The sequence below is a fragment of the Nyctibius grandis genome, chromosome 4, assembly GCF_013368605.1.
Source record: "Nyctibius grandis isolate bNycGra1 chromosome 4, bNycGra1.pri, whole genome shotgun sequence".
In the NCBI taxonomy this organism is placed as follows: domain Eukaryota; kingdom Metazoa; phylum Chordata; class Aves; order Nyctibiiformes; family Nyctibiidae; genus Nyctibius; species Nyctibius grandis.
Genome location: NC_090661.1, coordinates 41,495,396 through 41,517,626, shown reverse-complemented (window position 1 = coordinate 41,517,626; position 22,231 = coordinate 41,495,396). Strand labels below are relative to the sequence as shown.

The 22,231-nt window shown below is 39.0% G+C and overlaps 1 protein-coding gene across 2 annotated transcripts in view; it reads left to right on the top strand.

The window, feature by feature from the left end:
- The window catches only part of PRKD1 (protein kinase D1), a 156,813-nt gene that overhangs the window by 94,564 nt on the left and 40,018 nt on the right, over positions 1-22,231 (top strand). Inside the window, exons 3-5 of one of the 2 annotated variants that reach the window (XM_068398167.1) lie at positions 12,601-12,732; positions 13,476-13,636; positions 16,470-16,493. In XM_068398167.1, the coding sequence (XP_068254268.1) occupies positions 12,601-12,732; positions 13,476-13,636; positions 16,470-16,493 (317 nt within the window). The remainder of the gene's footprint in view (positions 1-12,600; positions 12,733-13,475; positions 13,637-16,469; positions 16,494-22,231) is intronic. The other variant, XM_068398168.1, reaches the window with a different exon arrangement.

Here is a 22,231-nt window from a genome sequence, read left to right as displayed (position 1 = left end):
GCTGTTTAATGAAAATATCAAGTTTTCTGTTCTGTTGAGATAATGTACTTGGTTTTCCAGAAGTCATACAAACACTTTGTTTTCCAAATGCTTATAAAGAAACTACGCTTTCATGAAAGCAGAGGATAGATGCTTAAATGCATAAATAACTATTTAAGACTTAGGAAACGAAGGGTAGAAATATATGCTGTTTTCACAGTGAAAGCAGGTTACTAGCAGAGGTTCTTAGGTCTGTGCTGTTAAATACATTCATAAATGATCTGGAAAGCATGAAGTGAAGTGTCAGTGTCACACAGAATCACAGAATCAACCAGGTTGGAAGAGACCTCGGGGATCATCAAGTCCAACCGTTGCCCTGACACCACCCTGTCAACTAGACCATGGCACTAAGTGCCATGTCCAGTCTTTTCTTAAACACATCCAGAGATGGTGACTCCACCACCTCCCTGGGCAGCCCCTTCCAATGTCTAATAACCCTTTCTGAAAAGAAATTCTTCCTAATGTCCAACCTGAACCTCCCCTGGCGAAGCTTGAGGCTGTGTCCTCTTGTCCTATCGCTAGTTGCCCGGGAGAAGAGGCCAACTCCCACTTCACTACAACCTCCCTTCAGGTAGTTGTAGACTGCAATAAGGTCACCTCTGAGCCTCCTCTTCTCCAGGCTAAACAACCCCAGCTCCCTCAGCCGTTCCTCGTAGGTCAGACCCTCCAGACCCTTCACCAGCTTGGTCGCCCTCCTCTTGACTCGCTCCAACATCTCAACATCTTTCTTGAAGTGCAGTGCCCAGAACTGGACACAGTACTCAAGATGCAGCCTCACCAGTGCCAAGTACAGAGGGACAATCACTTCCCTAGACCGGCTGGCTACACTATTCCTAAGAGAGGCCAGGATGCCATTGGCCTTCTTGGCCACCTGGGCACACTGCTGGCTCATGTTTAGCCAGCTGTCGATCAGCATCCCCAGGTCTCTTTCCACCAGGCCGCTTTCTAACCACTCTTCCCCCAGCCTGTAGCGCTGCATGGGGTTGTTGTGGCTGAAGTGTAAGACCCGGCACTTGTTCTTGTTGAACCTCATGCCGTTGGTCTCGGCCCATCTATCTAACCTGTCCAAATCCCTCTGCAGGGCCTTCCTACCCTCCAGCAGATCGACACTCCCACCCAGCTTGGTGTCATCTGCAAATTTGCTGAGGGTGCACTCAATCCCTACGTCTAGATCATCTAGGAAGATATTGAACAGCACCGGCCCCAGAACTGAGCCCTGGGGAACCCTGCTAGTGACCGGCCGCCAGCTGGACTTTGCCCCATTCACCACCACTCTCTGGGCTCGGCCATCCAGCCAGTTTTTAACCCATCGAAGAATCCACCCATCCAAGCCCCGGGCAGCTAGTTTGTCTAGGAGGATGCTGTGGGAGACAGTGTCAAATGCCTTACTGAAGTCTAGATAGACTACATCCACAGCCCTGCCCTCATCTACGAAGCAGGTCACTTTGTCATAGAAGGTCATTGGTCAAGCAGGACCTGCCTTTCATGAATCCATGTTGGCTGGCCCCGATGCCCCGATTGTCCTGCATGTGCCGTGTAATGGCACTCAGGATGATCTGTTCCATCACCTTGCCTGGCACTGATGAAATTCGGTATAGATCAATATAAAGTGTCAGGGGAATTTCTTTATTTTCATCTGTGTAACAAGGAGCTCAGAGTTAGCTGACACTACCAAAAATTGAGAAGTCCAAGTTATAATATGAAAATGTCATCTTAGTGCTCAGTACCAGTCAAGAAAAGCAAGTACAAGTCTTGGAATTCTTAGGAAAGGAATACAGACAAGACAGAAAATGCTTGTAATGGCACTGCCCTTGTGTCATCTGTCTTTGTCACCTCCCCTCTGCTTCAGAGAATGCTTGATCTGCAAAGCATGGGCATCTGAGGTGGTGGTCTGGAGAAATACCAAGAGATGCTGATGCTGCTTTGGGAACTCCTCTTTGAAAGGCAGGATTCCAGGCTTAATAGATTTTGGTCTGATCCAGTCATTCTTATGCTTGTATTCTTATCACAAGATTTCACTGAAAAGAAACATTTTTCAAGTTACATCAGTTTAACAGGGGTAACCTCAATGCCTGCAAATTTTCTGTGTTGTTACGATTAAGGTAGAATAAGCGATTACATTATTTTTAGTTATTATGCATCAATAAGTTGTGTAGCCAGCTTTCCAAGAAAGGGAGGATTGAAGTTGCTTACAGTTTGTTAGTTACGTTCATTGCAGTTAGTGCATTAAAAAAATGACCATCAGCTTCTAAAATAGATCTAATTAATTCTTGATGTTAATTTTATGTTATATAGTAGGTATGTATGTTAAAACCTCTGAATTTAAAAAAACCTTATTTTCCTTAAAATCTTATTTTCACTTGGGTGAGGCAATTTTTTTTCCTTTCTTGTTCATTTTGACTCAGTTTTCTTAATATGATACACATCACATTTACCCTTCTTTACAAGTTTTTAGATATTATCATTTTGACTGAGTCTAACACAACCCACTTACTAACAGTAGCTTAATAGATTATTCAAGTGTTACACTTCTGCAGCCCCCACTTCAGCTGATCCTTTCTCAAAAGACTTGAGATGATGAATGAAACTTGGAGTCTGTGGTACATTGTCCTCTATTTTAATGGATATTTCTATGCTCATTTGGACTTTTAATATGATGGTATCATCTGATTAGCATTCTGAATCAATATGAAATGCTTATAATTAAAAAGGCATTGACAGAGAAAACAAAAGTGCATGTTAATACAAAACGTATTTCCATCAAACGATGAATCAACTCTGTTTACTTTTTTACAAATTTATTTAATCTATTTAGGCTTTTCTTACACTATGCTGTGTGAAACTTGGACATGGCTATAAATTATTTCTCAAGATGTGTGTTTAATAGCACTTGAGCTTTTCTTAAAGGTAGAGTGGCGAAGTCCTATAGATCAGCTGTCTCCAAATTTTTTTATTGTGCATCCCATCACTAAAAATTTTTGAGCATACACCCTCAATATATGTATATTTATTTATTTGTAACTTAACGTGTGTTGCTGAAGTTCTAATATTTTCTTCCTGCACCCTAATGGATTGTCTTGTGCACACCCAATAGTGTGTGCACTCCACTTTGGAGACCACTGCATAGGTTCACTGAAAGTTGTATATTAGAAAAAAAATTGTTGACCTCTTTAAAAAATTTAAATCTTATTTTTTGATTATGTGAGTAAGGAAACTTCAATTAAACTTTTTTTCTCCTTGTCTCGGTTCTTCATATTCTTTCAGTTGTTTCTGCTTCTAACACAGATTCTAATCATAAAACTGCCAAAACCTGAAGATTTCTCTTTTCCCCACCAAGCTCCATCCTCTTCCATCAAATAACTACCTCTCCCACTTCATTTTCAGTAGCTACAACATGTAATGAGGAATAAGCCTTGCTTAGGTGAAGCAGAAAACTTTTTGATTGGTCATAGAGGTTTCTATTTGATACACTTATTTGACAGTTTCTTTGACCAATACATGCTTGACCAAACATTAGTATCATTGTATTTGTTAATTGATAGTAATGAGTCTTGACAGGAGAGTAGCTGTAAATGATTCAGAGAGAAGCAGCATAATTGAAAAATAAAAGGTAACCCACTTGGAATAACTTGCCTGTCAGATGAGTCGTGTTGTTAACCTGTCAACAGTGTATTCTGCACTGCTTGGATATATGTCAGGAAAAATTCTACTGTTTGGAGAATCTCTCTACTTTTTCAGTCTCTCTGAATTCATGGTCTCAATAACTCATTGCTCCAGTAGGTTTCAAATTAAATATGGCTTATGTAAAAAAAATATGTCTTTCAATATCACTGTTGAACTCATCAAATTTACTTTCATTGGCTGACTGCTGGCTTTGGTATTTTGAAAGAGCAAATAGAAATACACAGTCTCATGTTTATTTGTAATAAATAATGTTTGCAACCCTTTGTGGTAAGGTACACATCTTCTTTTAGGAAGTGCTTGAGGCTTGTAGCTAAAGCAGGTCTGAGCACAAACAAGCAAACCTCCTTCGCTTGGGGAACATAACAATTTGAAAGGGAAGCTAAGGAGGAAGAGACTCTGGCAGGAACTGCCAGAGGTTGCAATCTGCTGTTTTTTATGTCTGGATGGTAGTGTGACTCAAGCCTGAAGACACTGTCATTCTGACTGGAATCTGGCTCACTCTGGCTCTTAAAGAGGCTCCAAGAATGTTTCTGCTAACCCAGTTAAGTGCAATTTGTTGCCAAAAAGAAGTTTGGAGAGCTTGCGTGCTTCTTAGGACGTGAAGACTCCTATCACTGTAGTTTTAGTGGTGTGGAAGGTTATATTACAGGGGTTATGTTTGCTTCCTGGTTTGGGTTTTTTTTGGCTTCATCCTCTTCTTGAATCCGGTAAATTCTTACTCATTTCCTCTTCAAATGAAACAATTCCAGTCTTTTAATCTCTCCTTATATGGGAGTCTCTTCCATGCCTCCCGTGGTTTTTCTCATCCGTCCATTCTTCTCTCTTACCATACTCCTTTTTGGGTCGGTCTCACAGAAACTGAACACAGAATGTCAAGTGAGGAATATTAGTATCACCATTTCCCAGTGTTAATTTCAGTGCCATTTATTTATGTGTGCATGGGTGAAATCCTGGGTAAACTTACTAAGTCAGTAGAACACTTTTGTTATCTTCAGTGGAGCAACCATATATTCTCTAAACATTTTGCTTACCTTTTTGACCTTCAGGTCTACTTGGCCAGGCACTGTAGATGTTTCTGTGATGAGTCATTCTTGAATTGTTGTAATCCATTTCAAAAAAATGAACCATAATTCAGAGCAATAATTCATTTAATTCTTCCAGGTTATGCATTTCATGTGCAAACTGTATTTCCTTAGCATTTTTAGGTTCCCTTCTCCCTTTTCTAGTGTTATCCTAGAAAGGTTAAAGTGGAGCTGAGAAAACACAATGGTTATATACAGTCATGCTTCTGTTCCTTGTCTCTGATGGTCCCGTATCAAAGACCTGAGACCTGAAGAAAGCATTATAAGTCAGGCAGACACTAAAGCATATTCCAGAAGTAATCTTATATTTCCAGGATTAGTTGTTTCATTGCCTTCCTGGGGCTCGAGGTGGGGCGTACTGGCCTGTAGTTCTCTGGGTTCTCCTGCTTGCCCTTTTTGAAGGTAGAAGTGACATATGCTTTCCTCCAGTCTTTGGGCACTTCCCCGAGTAGCAATGATCATTCAAAGATTGTTGAGAGTGGCCTCACAATGACATCACCAGATCCCTCAGCACATCAGGGCCTGTGGACATCCGATGATACCACACAAAAATACTCCACATGTGTATATTCTGTATATAATAATATATATTTATGAATACTTAGGGTAATTTTAAGAGATATCTAAACGTTGGCATATTGTTCACATTAAAGAGTGGTAAAAATAGTTTAATGTACACAGAGGTTCCTTACTGAGTTCAGTGTAAGATTGTATTTTTAATTCCATTATACTTTTAGCCATCAGCATTTATTCACCATATAACAAACCATTTTCTTAACCTTTTATGAAAGAAAGAAGGAATTAGGTAAGTTTTACAACTGCTACTGATTCTTTTTGAGCACCTCTTCTTTTTGAGGTGTATAATTCTGACAGTGACCATGTAATCCATCACCTGATTTTTTCAGAAGCCTTGGAAGAGAACTGTGAAGAACTTACAAAACAAAGTCAGAGGAAATAAAGATATAAAAGGCTTGTAGTGTTTACTTTATGATATTAATTTAGATCATTGTGAGCAGAGAAGAGGAGCAAGAGGCTTTAGTTTTAATTTGGAGCTGCTCCTTATTGCCAGTAGTCAGAGTTAATTTTGAACACTGTATCAATAGCTCCAGTAAACTTGCGGAGTATTTAATTTTGTTTTCCTATGCTAAATTAATACCTCTTCAGTGTAATTTTATGATTAACAGGGCCCGAATCTGTGAACTAAGGTATTGCTGTTTTTTCTGCTTGGGTGAAAAATGGGTAGATTCATAAAGAAAGAATTCTGTGCTGGGATTTCAAATGAATATAAAACCTACTGTGCTGTATAGTTTGTAGGTTTGAAACTGTGGAATCATTCTCAAATGCATAGAAGTACATTAAAATTGAACTTTAAAAATTCAGAATGTACAGATGAATCAAGCATGTTGACTCATAAATGTCAATCTTTTATTAAAACTCTCCATAGAAGTCTGAGCTAGTACTGGACAAATGATTGTAAATGGTTTATTATCGCCTACGGTTTATTGCTTAAATCTCACGTTACTGGTGAGACAATGTAAACAACAACCCATAGTGAATCTGGATACTGGGGTTTATTTAAGAACCAAGGAGATCAGAGCTTTTACCCTACTTGAATGCCTCCCCCACTGGCTTATTTGCTCCCTTCCCAGTGTTACATTCACTAGCTCCCCACTGTCACTCCCAGTAAGGAGGTAGCTGCTGGCCAGGGAAGGCCAGGCACAAAGTCATGTTCATTCCTGCTGTGCCACTGCTTGTAGCTACCAGTCTTGGGCGTCATCGACCAAAATGCATGGATGTCCCGTGTCTCCATCTCCCTGATCTCTGGGATCTTCCCCTACTTCCAGCATGTTATCTCTAAGCAGGCTCTTCACCTTCATCTTTCCAGCCCACCTTCTTCCTTCTGAGGCAACTGCTTCTTTTTGGGGACCTTTCTTTTCCACCTCCTCTTCTTTCTAGACCCCCAAGCTCGTGGTGTGTCCAATCTAAATAGTCCATGTGCCAAAGCACAATGTTATGATCAGCCTTGTAGCTGGTGGTTCAGTTTCCTGTCTCTGCCACTGGAGGATTGAGGGCATGCCACTTCTGCTTAGTCTGGGTGTTATAATAAAAAATTGCAACTAGCCTGTACCAGTTGCAGTTACCAAGTAGCAGGCTTCTGCTTGAGAGTTCAAAATTCAATTCTAAAAATTGATCTCCCTCTTCATCCCTGCCTCCTACAGCCAATTACCTGCCAACTGTTAGCATTCATAATTTAAGCTATTTTTTGCCTAAAACACTGGGATAAAGCAATAATAGGTAAGGAAAACAAAATGAAATTTATTGGATTAGAAAGATTTTCCTGCACGTAAAATTTAGAGTGCTGAAGTACTCACATATCCAGAAAGCCATTAGATCCAAATTTTCCATATCCAAGTTTCCTTATTTCAGAGCAGGACAAATAAAGAAACAGACAGATTATAAATCTGTATATGTCTAGATTTTAGGAAGCTGTAATGTCTATTATGTATTACGGTCCCTATAATCTTAGTTTAATTTTTACATCAGATTTTAAAATAGAGATCAGAGATCAAGTCTTTGGCTTCTATGAACTGCCCTAGCTCTGCTGACTTTGATGGGACTCTGAAAACTCAGGCTGTCTTTGATTGCCAGGATGGAGTAGTGAAAAGAACAAAATTCTTTCCCTTAGCCCAGTGAAAGTGTATATACAGTCTTTAATTGTTATGGTTTAATCAGTGCTTGAAGTGAAATAGTGTATAATGGTATGTTATATTTATTTTTAAGTGGTGAATGCCAGCAGTTCTTGTAGGGAAGGACTCGGTTACAACTGCCTGTGGGAAGTCAAAAGGATACATTACTCTTAAAGGCATTCCAAATGGGAGAGGGTAGCAGGAGAATGTCTGCTTTTCATAGCTGCAAGATACTGCTGATCATGTGGTTGATGGTTTCTTATGCTATGAGAGGCGTGGATGCTGGATGACAGCTCCCATTACATAAAGCTCTGTTGCTAATAATAACAGGATCTCACCTCTGCTGATAGTTCAAAACCCATTTGGTCTTGGAACTCAAAATGATCAGTAAATCATTCGCCTCTTTCTGAAAGCAGGACCTTGCCTCTGTGAGTTCCAGTGGCTTCTTGTTCTCATTTCCAGCTGTGCTGAATGATAGATCAGCTCCTGAGCCTAGAACAAGGAGTACTAGCCATTAACAGCCAAGTCATTAACAGACTTGATGAAATAGCCTTGTCAAAACTGTTGTAGTTTCAATGTCTGTGTTTTGGTGATACTAGGAATGCTTAAAGAGATGATGACACGTTAGCCTGAGAGTTAACAGTGTACCAGTATCATATTAAGAACATAATATTGCAGACTTTTCTGCAGAGTAGTAAGTTTTTCGGGATATGGTTGTAGGCACGTTAGGAGACCTTTCTTTTTTTTACTGCACAATTTTACATGCAGCCAGAAAGTTGCCTTCACAGTATCAGTGCTATGGGAAAGTGAAAGGATAGCCTGACATGACAGAAGCTTTTTTGTTAATATGAAAGGTCTCCATTTAATTTTAAAAAAATATACGTATCTTTCTCTTTGTCAGCAGGGCTTTTATTTTTTCAGTGAATGACACAGGACTATTCTGGAAGTTAAAACTCTGATTGTTAGTGGCTATATAAAAGCCTTTCTAGACATGTAGCTTTAAAAAGTTACAAATTACAAGATGATGGAAGAAATTTAAAAGAAGAACCTAATTCATATATAGCTGCTTTTGGAATTGCCTGCTCTGAAAATTTAAGCTGTGCTAGGCTTAGCCATAGAAAGTTAATTATGCCACACAGGTAGCAGAACAAGAAATATAAATTATCCATGTTTATACAGATTAAAGATTTGTGCAGCTTACTGGTTAACATAGTTCTTCCAGATCAAGTTCTAATGACACACTAGTTTCAGCGAATAGTGCTCTGAAATAACATCATTTCATGAGACAAGAAAACAGAATGCTGTCTATAGAGCCTGATGAGAACACATAAATCTGAAACCTAGAAAAAAGGAGGCTGAGGAGGTATGTTGTAGCATGCTGCATGGCTGGAGTTTCCAAAATGCTGAAGACTGCGTCTTCACGTGTATATCACAGTCACAGTTTCATAGACCAGGAAAGAGGAGAGGAAGGTGTGAATTACCGAGGCCCAAAATGATTCCTTGGTAGTCTCTAGGAGAACAGATGACAGAAAATATCCCTCTCAGCTGCTTCCATATGAGACAACAGTCAAGAATCCAACCTCCTAACCTGTAGACTGACCAGCACAGATGCTAGCGTGTATTTTCTATGAAGAGAGGTTACAGCATAGCTGTGAACTCCTGAAAGTGTTTTCCTTGCTCCTCTTCCTCCCGTCCGACTTTTCTTTTCCTAAACAAACTGGCTGCCCGGGGCTTGGATGGGTGGAATCTTAAATGGGTTAAAAACTGGCTGGATGGCCGAGCCCAGAGAGTGGTGGTGAATGGGGCAAAGTCCAACTGCTGGCCGGTCACTAGCAGTGTTCCCCAGGGCTCAGTTCTGGGGCCGGTGCTGTTCAATATCTTCCTAGATGATCTAGACGTAGGGATTGAGTGCACCCTCAGCAAATTTGCAGATGACACCAAGCTGGGTGGGAGTGTCGATCTGCTGGAGGGTAGGAAGGCCCTGCAGAGGGATTTGGACAGGTTAGATAGATGGGCCGAGACCAACGGCATGAGGTTCAACAAGAACAAGTGCCGGGTCTTACACTTCAGCCACAACAACCCCATGCAGCGCTACAGGCTGGGGGGAGAGTGGTTAGAAAGCGGCCTGGTGGAAAGAGACTTGGGGGTGCTGATCGACAGCCGGCTAAACATGAGCCAGCAGTGTGCCCAGGTGGCCAAGAAAGCCAATGGCATCCTGGCCTCTCTTAGGAATAGTGTAGCCAGCCGGTCTAGGGAAGTGATCGTCCCTCTCTACTCGGCACTGGTGAGGCCGCATCTTGAATACTGTGTCCAGTTCTGGGCGCCGCACTTCAAGAAAGATGTTGAGGTGTTGGAGCGAGTCCAGAGGAGGGCGACCAAGCTGGTGAAGGGTCTGGAGGGTCTGACCTACGAGGAACGGCTGAGGGAGCTGGGGTTGTTTAGCCTGGAGAAGAGGAGGCTCAGAGGTGACCTTATTGCAGTCTACAACTACCTGAAGGGAGGTTGTAGTGAAGTGGGAGTCGGCCTCTTCTCCTGGGCAACTAGCGATAGGACAAGAGGACACAGCCTCAAGCTTCGCCAGGGGAGGTTCAGGTTGGACATTAGGAAGAATTTCTTTTCAGAAAGGGTCATTAGACATTGGAATGGGCTGCCCAGGGAGGTGGTGGAGTCACCATCTCTGGATGGCACTTAGTGCCATGGTCTAGTTGACAGGGTGGTGTCAGGGCAACGGCTGGACTCGATGATTGCAGAGGTCTCTTCCAACCTGGTTGATTCTGTGATTCTTTAGGTTCAGTATGATTTTCATCTATAATTTGATCTCATCCAGCTCCTGGGCTATTGTAGCTCAATTGGTATCCATATCTAGTAGGACCGTAGAGGTGGCTGTTGCTAGACTGTGGCAATTTTCCTCCTGGTGGCTGCATGCTGGTGATATAGAGGCTCAGAAATATTAATCCTTCCCGAATTCCACAAAGCAATGATCTACTGGGGAGGTGTTATCCTAGTTCCTATGATATATCTTCAATATGAAATTAAATAAGGAAGTTAATATGCCTGTATTTTGTACTGTGAAGAGCAAAATATGCCTGTTTGTACAAGTGAAGAATAAATATGTATTTTTATATTTTAAATAATGTCAAAATATGTTTTAAAGTTTAAGTGCTTGATCCTTCCAATGTGTTCTTTGATTTGGTAGTAATTGCAGAAAAACATCTGGCTATATGCACAGAAAAGATGGTTGACTTTAAGTCCTAGACAAAGTAAAATCACAGTAATTCTGTTCAACATCTAAAACGTGTTCTGATGAGTTGTGTTCTCTAGTATACCAAGGACAGCATTACCATTACAGAGTGAGCATTGCGTTAACAGTAGTGAACTTGACTGCTGTAGTCTGGGAAGAAAATAGAAAAATGACATACTTGAACAAGTATCCTTATGTGTTTGAAAGCACTTGAGGCTGAAAAAAATGCCTGGCCTAACACTCTTAAATAAATATAAAACTATTTTATTTCAGATTTGGGATGTTCTAACATGTTGGACTGTTTTATGAAGTTCTAATTTTATGAATTAATTAAGCTTTTTAACATGGCTTATCGTGAAAACTATGAACAGAATAATTCTGGGAAAAGAAAATGAAATCGTGAATTTAACAAACTGTTAGGTGTTTGGAATTGTTTTAGTAAAAATTAAAAAAAGAAGGTTTGATATCATTGGAGTCATTGGATCCTACTTTTGTGATGGAATTCCAAATACCTCCATTCAAAGATCCATAGACTGAAAATTGGTTGAGACTAGAAACATGCTTTTCTGTGGACATTTTTGGAAAAGGTTTTTCTAAGAGTAGCAATTGTGTGCACAGAAGGAACTGAGTCCAGGGCATAGGTCTTTATTGGTACTCCGCTCTAATTAGTTAAAAACCTTTTCTTGATTGGTATGCAGATTTTTGGTCCTCTTTTCATTAATACACAAGGAACAAGACAGGGACTAAGGGTATTTGGATCTTTTAGGAATTCATTTGAGCGGAACCATTTAAAAAAATGTGTTTTTTTTCTCTCAGTTGCAAATCAGGAATGTATTTCTGTTGAGAGACAAAGCATTTCTATTAAGTGGCTACATACCTGGTTCATTCATACTGATATCTGTGAAGAGTAAGCACACCCTTAAATCACCTGTTTAAATGGCAGTCCGAATGAGGTCAAATGTTTGCATGCGTGCTTAACGTTTAACAACATTTGACAGATATTATTTTTCATTAGACTATCTGATATATGTTTAACATATTTAATAAGAAAAAATATTTCATTAAAGTATATTTTTTGAAGTATTGTGGTACTGGCTGCCTCTGTATACTAAATAGTTCTTAAAACACTGTCATTGTTTATTTTTATAGTTTACACTAGTGCCTTTAACTAGCCCCTGTAACTTTACAATAGTTGCGAGCTCACGTCTCTGAAAGGATTGGTACTTCAGGAAATGTACAGCAGTCTTCCAGACTGCTCTGCAAGGTTTTTGTCTTTGTTAATGATTGGGTGTGTAATTACATGTTTACATGTTTTCTTTTTAAACTCTAACGTATGTTTTCAACTCGAGCAATCAGTTCACTAATACCAACACAGGCTGCTGAATAAGATATACCAAATAGTTAGCTGGAATGGCCTGGTTTTGATACATTTTCATTTACTTGTCTAAAAAAAAAAGTGTTTCTTTACTGGATGTATTCAGTTTATCTTATGTATGTAGACCTTTACAGTCTATAAAAGAGTATATTGGAAAATTTCCAACATTTGATTGAACTCTGCCAATATTTGATGCGCTATTATCCTCTTGTGTTATATTGGAAAATATTATCAAAGTTATTGCTGCAAGTTTGTAACAGCAGCTTTATTCTTTTTCCGGTGGTCATTGTATGTGATATACCATTGGTTGATGGTATATCATCAATCTTTTTATCTTCAAAATATGGTATAACATCCAATACAAAATTCAGAGTTCATCATTGTAGTGACCAAAAGGTGTTTGCTTCGTTCCGTGGTGAAGTACCACATATATGAAGCATATTAGTTATGTTACTAATTTTACTCATTTTTGGAATGATCTTCTTGTTACAGCTTCTGCTACATTTGAAGACTTTCAGATCCGGCCCCATGCTCTTTTCGTTCATTCGTATCGAGCGCCAGCTTTCTGTGACCATTGTGGAGAAATGCTGTGGGGGCTGGTACGCCAGGGACTCAAATGTGAAGGTAAGCTGCAGGGAGGTGTGATTTTCAGTCTCGGGAAAAGACCCATCCGTTCTACTTATCCATGTTGTCTCCGATGCTGCTTTTAAATTGGTTAGGCATCAGAAAACAAATTAGAGTAGATAGAAACAGTAAGAACTATCAAAATAGTTAACTGATTAAGGAACTAATCCTTTTGACTGCTCTGAGGCCTCCTAGATATAGCTCTGTAACCTGAAGTGCAAAAAAACTTGTTCTATATGTATTTTTAAGAAAAGGTTTTCTATGTCTTAAACTTCCCTTATGAGCCTGAGCCTGTATCTAATTCTATGTCACATTAATTCAGATCATCTAACTGAAATTACTGTCAGTCCATATGAGGTTGTAATAGCTATCTTTCCTCATTTTGCCACAGATCTTTGACTCCTGGCAGACTGTATCCAATGGAATGTACCATTTCCAGTGAAAGAGTTCCTTGCCTCCCAAATGCAGATCACAGAAATTTCTTGCACTTTGAGACCATAGATTTTTGAAAAATCAAAGAAAAATCACTGGTTATAGATATAACTATTCAGAGCTCATAACATTATCTCTCTAAAAATTTGTAGAATATAAGAACTAAACTAGCAGAGTAGAGGAAAAAAGTTTAATCAAAAATACGGGTGGTGTTTTTGAACCCTTGTTGTTTTTTTTAAAAACAAAAAATAAGTTATTTGCTTTTTCCAGGAATAAACCGTAATCAGATGGTTTTACATTTCTCTTTTCAGGATGTGGTCTAAATTACCACAAGAGATGTGCATTTAAAATCCCTAACAACTGCAGTGGCGTACGGAAAAGGCGCCTGTCAAATGTTTCCCTAACAGGACTCAGCAGCGTTCGGACGGTTTCTGCAGAACCCTCACCCAGCGTGCCGGATGAAGCCCTTCTGGTATGGGATTCCCTAGCTGTAAGAGGCCATGCGTGTTGCTGCTAAGAAACAATAACATTTAGTGTTACAGGATCTGGTTTTGCCTGTTATAGACTACAAAGGAGGGGGTGGTATGTAAGCTATAATACGTTGCTATGAGAAAAGGCATCTTGACATAAAAGGGAGGTCACCAGCTTAAGGTATGTGGGTTTAAGGTATGTGGCACTTCTGGTAACTCCCAGTAGTGTCCTCCCTTTGGCAAGAATTAGGTTATTTTGAAGGTCTAAAACTGCCACCCATGATAATGTGAGTAGTTGCATCTTGGAGGATGTCTTCTCTGGAACTAGAAGTTGAATTTTTTCTGTATCAGACTGTTATATCCATTGCTTTATGATATAGGAAAGATTTGCCTCAGGAGAACACTGTGACCCAAACACCACCTTATCAAACTGAGCATCTGTAACAGTCAAGGCTGTAGTTAATCAGTCGAAGCTACTGTATTTAGCATATTTCTAAGTGTTCTGAAGAAAGTAGGAGAAATCTCCATTATTTCCTTAAACAGATCTTTGTGGTGAATGTATGTATGTATCTGTATATATGTGTGTAGGTGTATGTGTAGATGTACAGTATACACACAGGCACATGTAAATATATGGTATACTTGTATATGCATTAATGTAGAAATGTTCCATCATGAAAACAACCCTTCTGAGAACAAAATTTAATGACTGGAATAATTAGAATGATACGTATTTTTTATCTTTGGCATATTTGTTCCATTTAATACTCATGTCATAATATACTTGAATAGTTAAGAATTTACACTGTGTGTAAATGAATCCACTCCTAAGTGAAAGTTTTGAAAACCTTAAGGTTTAAAAGAGAGGAAAGAATTTATAAGTACACACAACAATTATCATGTTTTCCTCTCAATTAGAATATTAAACCTATTAAACTTGACATACTAAAAGGACACTATTGCAAATGATGTAGACCTGGTGTTATATGCAGTGCCATCTATGAACCATAATTATGTACTTGTGCTACTGATTATCATTAGCCTAAAGCTACTTGGAAATTAAGGTTAACCTTATGAATCTCTATTTTTAATTGAAAAGCTGCATAAATGAGTAAGGTGCTTAAGCTCTGCAAAAACTGCAACAAGAAATCTTTATAGACTATTCATAAATCTTAGTAGGTTATATCAGAAATGCTGACTTATTCAGACCAAGACAGAAACTTTTGAGCAAGGCTGGCCCTAGTTCTGAATTGTTTCTGGAACTGTGGTCAAAAAAAATTGTATGAGTGAGCGTCCTGGTATACTGGCTATAAATATTCACTGCACTGTACAGTTACATGATAGAAAAAGATTTCAATTTGAAAACATTTTTCATTATATGACTCTGTTGTTTGCTGATACATTCTGATATGAAATACCTGTTTTGCAAAGATATGTATTTTAAAACTGTTGAAAATATTAAAATTGCCAGTGAAGAACTACAGTGATTTTCATATATCCTGAAGGCTATACTTCTCTAAGAACTTGTCATCATCAGTGTACCCACACTGATGATTTAGAACATCACACATGCACACAAAAGTGCATGCACAAAGAAAATATGTTTACAGTAGGTACAGGGATGGGCATTAGCCTAAAGAAATAGCTTTCCAATTTCACCTTCATTCAGGAAATCATGGTATCACGTACCAGATTTTCAGAAGTGTTCTCCCATATGGTTTCTATATGTCTTTTGTTTTGTTTTGGGTTTTTTGCATTGAATGTGTTTCAATTTTTTTTCCCCCTTTTTTAAGTGTGCACAAGCTGTGTCAGTTCTCCTGTATCAGATCTGTCCTTTGGACTCCATTCTTCTGCAGTACTTGTGAGATAAGTTTTATGGCAGTTTATACTGTGGTACCAATGAAAGCATACACTTTGGAATGTGTTTCATTTTTCTACAGTCTATGTGAATATACTAAGAAACATTATCCTTGTTCACAAATTTGTATCATTCATTATTAGTATTGGTGTGGCACTTGAATCACTGGTAAAAAAATATAACTTCTGTTTGGGACCACTGAATTCAATCAGATATCTGTCAGTTCTTTAAATATGACTAAAATAAATGTTATTTTTACCTCTATTTACTATGTAGAGTCAGGGCAGTTGAGAGAGGAGTTGTTCCTGGAAACCTTTCATAGATGGAATTATTAACTAAGTTATGGTTTCAGAACCTTCTGTTGATGTTGTGTGAACCAGAAAGAAGCCAGCTTTAGCTCACAGCGTTAAATTTAGCCTGTAAATCTGGCTTCTGGAAAAATGCCACTTATGAAGTGAAGAAGTTATGCCCTACCCTATGAAATAGTGGCATTTGAAAAATCTTTGAGACATGATAATGTTAGGAATCCTGCAAAGGGTACTTTAATTATCCTTTCATAGGGAACCACCACACACAGGCACAGTTTCAGTTTGGGTATAAATGTTTTCATTTGCCAATAAAGCATTTCATTTGAGCTGAAAATTGACTGGGGGCTACATTTAAGTGCAGCTTTAAAAATCTGCCTCCAAAGAACAGAATTTGGACAACATCCTTTTCTTGATTCTTAACTTAGTAGTGTAAAACTCATCAATCAGAAATGCTAAAAACATGTAGAACTAGGAGGATCCTGTATAACCCAGATGTTTACCTGCCATAGCTCAAATGCAATTCTTTTGCATTCTGTTCTATAACATAAAATGAAAGTATAAAATAATCACACATTCATGCTTGCTTCTAAAGTAACATTATTTTCTGTCTTTTTCCCCCCCCCTTACTACTTTTTTCTGTTTTTTCTTATTTCCAACCTCCTTTCTCAGTCTCCTGTCAGCCCTGGCTATGAGGTATGTACTGAATTTGCTCTACTCCCTATCATACTATCAGGAACATCCTCTTTTACAATTATCAGTGTCAATGTGCAGAAATGCAGGAATTTAATCAGATTAGTATTTTATGATCTTTAGAAGTTAAGAGCATTTATTTTTCTTTTAGAAAGAGTATATCCAGTGCAAAACTCCAAAGTCCAGATTCCAAAGTGAGGGTCATAATTCTTATATTAAACAGTAAAATTAGCTAACATTAAAATATTTTTATACAAAAGTGGCATTTTAATTTCTTAGGCATTGGATGGATTATAGCCCGCTTTTACTGGTAGTAACACATGGGGGGAAAATTTTAACTTCACACTCAGGACACTGGGAATTTGCTGGAGTAATGCAGAAAATAAAACATTTTATTTTAAGCTGAACAAACCTGACCTTTGAGTGCTCACCAGCAATGAATATCTAATACCATAATGCAGTGTAGTGGCTTTTTTTTAGAATATGGTTGCATTAAAAAAACCCCACAGCCAGGATTCTGTATTTCTGTGGAAATGAACAGTGTACAACTAAGTTACAGCTAGATATAAAAAGAGTATTAAGTCTATCTTAATGAGGAAACAATTTCTTTTAATGGGTACTTCATCTCAAAGGTTATCCTCTTTGGCTTTCAATATGGATTTTCCAAAGAAGTTTGTTTCATGTTTAAAGTTTCAAAAGGTTTTGAAACGATGAAATCTTGGCATCTTTCCCTTGCAGCATGTATTTGAGATGCAGCCAGAGAAGAGCAGGCTTTGCAAATGTTTTCCTTTTTAGTAATATACATAGTTAATCTAAGGAATATTTTATTACAATGAAGTGCAGATTATAACGGCCAGACATCTCTCTCTTTGCAAGAAATAACTTCATTTCTTCCTAAAACACACATATGCTTAAGTATCATAGTGTGCCTGAGAAGTACAACTCCACAGAGTACCCTTAGAACAGTACAAACAAGCATATATAGAATAAGATTTTTGTAATATCCAAGATAACTTTTTTCTAAATATATACTATCTGAAAAATGGTGATGGATTACCCTAAATTAACAGTAATTAAAAGTAGTAATGAAAAACGATAAAGGTATTTGGAAGAAAACCAAAATTATGTTTCTTTTGTAAAAAGAAAAAATATGTTAACCATCTGTGTTTTAAATTTAAAATACATTTATGCGGCACAACAGCATTTTATTTCTATTTTTATATCTGTTTCTATTATTTTGGTAAGTTTTATTGATTCTTTCAGAAGCAATGAAGGTTGATGTGTTAAGGTAGTTTTTTAGACACACTGGCAGTGATTTCTCAGAAAAAGCCTAGCTGAGCTTTGAATCTAAAATAGGAATGCTGTGTCCTGCGGGGCACAGGTAAGTGGAACAGAGTAGGATAGACTAGACTACTTCAGTTGGAAGGGACCTACAACAATCATCTAGTCCAACTGCCTGACCACTTCAGGGCTGATGAAGTTAAAGCCTGTTATTAAGGGTATTGTCCAAATGCCTCTTAAACACTGACAGGCTTGGGGCATCGACCACCTCTCTAGGAAGCCGGTTCCAGTGTTTGACCACCCTCTCAGTAAAGAAATGCTTCTTCCTAATGTCCCGTATAAACCTCCCCTGGCGCAGCTTTGAAGCATTCCCATGCATCCTGTCACTGGATCCCAGGTAGACCAGCATCTCCCTCTCCACTTCCCCTCCTCAGGAAGCTGTACAGGCGTCGCCCCTCAGCCTCGTTTTCTCCAAACTAGACAAACCCAAAGTCCTTAGCTGCTCCTCATAGGACATGCCTTCCAGCCATTTCACCAGCTTTGTTGACCTCGTCTGGATGCATTCAAGGACCTTCACATGCTTTTTAAATTGTGGGGCCCAGAAGTGCACACGATACTCAAGGTGAGGCCGCACCAACACTGAATACAGTGGGATAATCACCTCCTTTGACCGGCTGGTTATGCTGTGTTTGATGCACCCCAGGATGTGGTTTGCCCTCTTGGCTGCCAGGTCACACTGCTGACTCTCACTGAGTCTGCTGTCAACCAGCATCCCCAGATCCCTTTCTGCAGGGCTGTTCTCCAGCCATTCCTCTCCCAGTTTATACTTGTGCCCAGCATTACTCCATCCTAGGTGCAGAATCTGGCATTTTGACTTGTTAAATTCCATCCGATTAATCATAGCCCAATGCTCCGATCTATCTAGATCCCTCTGCAAGGTATTGCGTTCCTCAAGAGAGTTGACAGCACCTCCCAGTTTGATAACATCAGCAAACTTGCTAATGGTACATTCAACTCCTGCATCCAGATCTTTGATAAATATAGTGAACAGGACTGGCCCTGGAGTTGAACCCTGAGGAACACCGCTGGTGCCTGGTTGCCAGGCAGATGTAGCCCCATTGACTACAACCGTTGGAGCCCTGCCATTCAGCCAGTTCTTCACCCAGCACACCATGAACCCGCTCATCCCACGGTCGGGACAGCTTGTCCAGAAGGATGTTGTGAGGGGCAGTATCAAAAGCCTTACTAAAATCCAGAAAAACGACATCCACCACCTTCCCTTCACCCACTAGGTGGGTGACCTTATCATAGAAAGGTATCAAATGAGTTAAACATGACTTTTCTTTTGTGAACCCATGTTGACTGTGCCTGATGATTGCATTATTCTTTAAATGCCTCTCAATAGTACGCAGTGTAATCTTCTCCATAATTTTTCCAGGAACTGAGGTTGGACTAACAGGTCTGTAGTTCTCTGGGTCTTCCCTCCTGCCTTTTTTGTAGATGGGAATAGCATTAGCTAGCTTCCAGTCAGCAGGGACCTCTCCAGACTCCCAAGACCTTTGGTAGAATATTACAGAGTTACTTACATATTATCTTTGCTTTTTGAGGGAGAATCAGGAATTATATTTTACTAAATAATTTACTTCATTTTAGCTTAGAAAGACTATTTACATGTCACTGACAGAATACAAAGCACCAGGTGTTGCCTGCCTCTGTAGATTTGTTATAAGCAGAGCTGGCTTGAGGCTTCTCTATATATAGAAGAGTGATTTTGCAGAACTAGGACAGTGTAGAGTCTCTAGGAGGAAATTGTCTTGAGTTGCAGATGGCCATTTGCTCTTCTTTCCCTTGTACTGAGCTCTTCATACAGCTGCTCTTTTCTCTTGTGCCACTGAAATAAGGAGTCCCTGTTTCCCATGACTCAAAAATTCCCACTCTATGAAGCCTTCCTTTTCCACACACAGACAGAAGACACATCTCCTTTTCCCAGTTCCAGTCTCTAGAGAGCCTCATATGCCTCCCCAATTCACTGGACTGGAAAAAAAAGGAGCCCTTGACAGAAGGCTTAAAGAAGAGCTAGGGTGTTGCAGCTGAGAGCAGCTTCGTGCCTTAAGCCAGTTGTAATTAGTAAGAGTCCTTTTCTAATGGCTAGAGTAGAGTTTATTAGACCGAAGATCCTCAGTGGCAAAATTAATATTTCCTCTTGAAGAAAGACAGTTGAGTTAACTCTGAATTAATACCACTCATAGTTACGTTCTGTTCTTGTCACCCCCAAGTTATCGTGCTATGCTCCAGTGTTGTACACTCCACATCCCTCTCTGTCTTAAAGGAATTTATTTTCAGTGTGCTTGTTTGTTTGATAAAAAACCATAAGCTATTTTGGGGAGTACTCCTGGAAATTTTTGAGGTCCAAAATCTAGATGTTATTTAAAAATAATAAAAATGTAAAATATAGGCTGTGAACTAAACCAATCCTGAGTAATGTTTACATTGATTTAGTGCCAGATTCACCAGGTGAATCTAGGGTCATGCACTGAACAGAACTGGGAATCAAGAACTCAGTGAATCTGACACTGAAAGATAAATATTTAAATAGGAATTTAAGTTAATTCCAAAATTTTTTAGGTATCATTTTTTTGTTTTCTTGCTTTGGTACAATTATTTAAAATATTAAAACATGTTAAAGGTAAAAAAACTCAACAAAAACTATTAAAATGTAGTTCCCTTTTTTCTTAAAGCATTGCATGTCTATGACATTCAAAGTCCAGCTGAACCCTGAATTAAAACATTGTACGATACAGAAGGTAAATTTGGAATGGTTTACCTCATACACTGCTGTGCCATAAAATAGTAGTAGTCCCTGTACTAGCTGCCATGCACTAAATACTGTAGGACTGAATTTTTCGTGACTAATTCAAATTACGTTAGAGCTTTTCTGGCCTAATTTGCCCAAATCTGATTGTTTTAGAAGTTCATCACAGCTAGATGAGATCTGAGAGATGATCAAGCCAATTATTTTAAGTTAAAAGTTGTATATTTAGGAAGCCGTTAAATACTGCATCAGTTTTGCACCCAGTATTTTCCAAATATCTAGGAAGATAGGTAGAAGAGAAAATAGTAGACAGCTTAAGATGTACCTGTCCTGAAATTTCCTGTGTGCCATGCCAGCTGATGTTTTTGAATGCAGCTTGTGATCCCTTGGAGAGGTTTTATGAGTACTTGATTTTTCAGCTTGGAAGAGAAGAAAGGTTCAGGTGTTCTTGTCCTCAGGTAATTGCGACTTGCTCTTAAATCCCCTGTTTTGTTTTTAGGAAAGATGTACAGTAATAATAGTTGTCAGACTGTGATCCTCCATATAAGCCTCCACGGCTTAAACTGAGGTCTTCTAGATGCTCTGCGACTGTAGCAGAAGGAATTCTTCAGGAGTGTACGATACGTCTAAGGACACATACGCTCAGAGCTAAGTTTTTGTAGTTTCTAAGTACTAACATAAGGGTTTGCACATATATAAAATTTAAAGACGTGGCAAATCCTGCAGCACACATTTTACTTTCCTATAGCATCTCTGAAACATCATTCATATTGGCAGTGGGTCTTATGAAATGGTACAATCCTTATGTGCGATTTGTATTCTGAGGAATAGAGGCAATCAGCGCAACCTTTTACCTCCACTTACCTGGCCCAAACATGTTCAATGGTGCTTTCCCTTGGTTTTGTGCATTGTAACATCCTACTGTCCCCAAACTCCCTCCCTTTAGACAAGCCTCACCAATCTGGTTTGTCTAGATCTCCTCTGTCCATTGCCAAATCTTTTTTCCAAAGCAGTGGCTGTTCATTAAACTCAAAGGCCTGCTGGTTATCCCTGATTTGGTAAGAATGGTGTGGAGAGTGTCAGATGGGACACCTTTATACAGACATTGGAAAAAAAAAGGCAATATTCATATGTGATAGTGTGAACCAGAATTGTTCCCTGAAGGGTTTTGTCTTGAATTATAACTTGGCTATACTACCTTTGTATCATGATATGTGCCTTTTTTCCTTTTTTGTTAGTTCTTTGCAGTAGGCACAACTGAGCTCCTGAGTCTGGCTTATGATGTGGGCATTCTAGTAGTGCAAGAGACTTAGATGAAAATAATTTATTACTTAAAATTACTATACTTAAAATTATGCAGCACATAATAGAATGCCAAACTAAATGTAGTATTTTCAAAGGAACTTGCATCTGTAAGATGCAGGAAAAAAGCTTTGTGCTATATAAGCCCTACTATCGCTGCTGTCACTAGAAAATCCTTTGTCAGCAAAGGGCTTTTGTTTTGGGAAATCCCTGACTCTGAGAAGTCAGTGTAGTCACACAACTACTGCTGAAACCCAGTAATCTTCTCTTATTGCTTTACAAAATAAGGCAGGTTACAGACAGAGCATTCAAAGCACTGTTTGCTGGTATTGATGTCTGAGTGGAG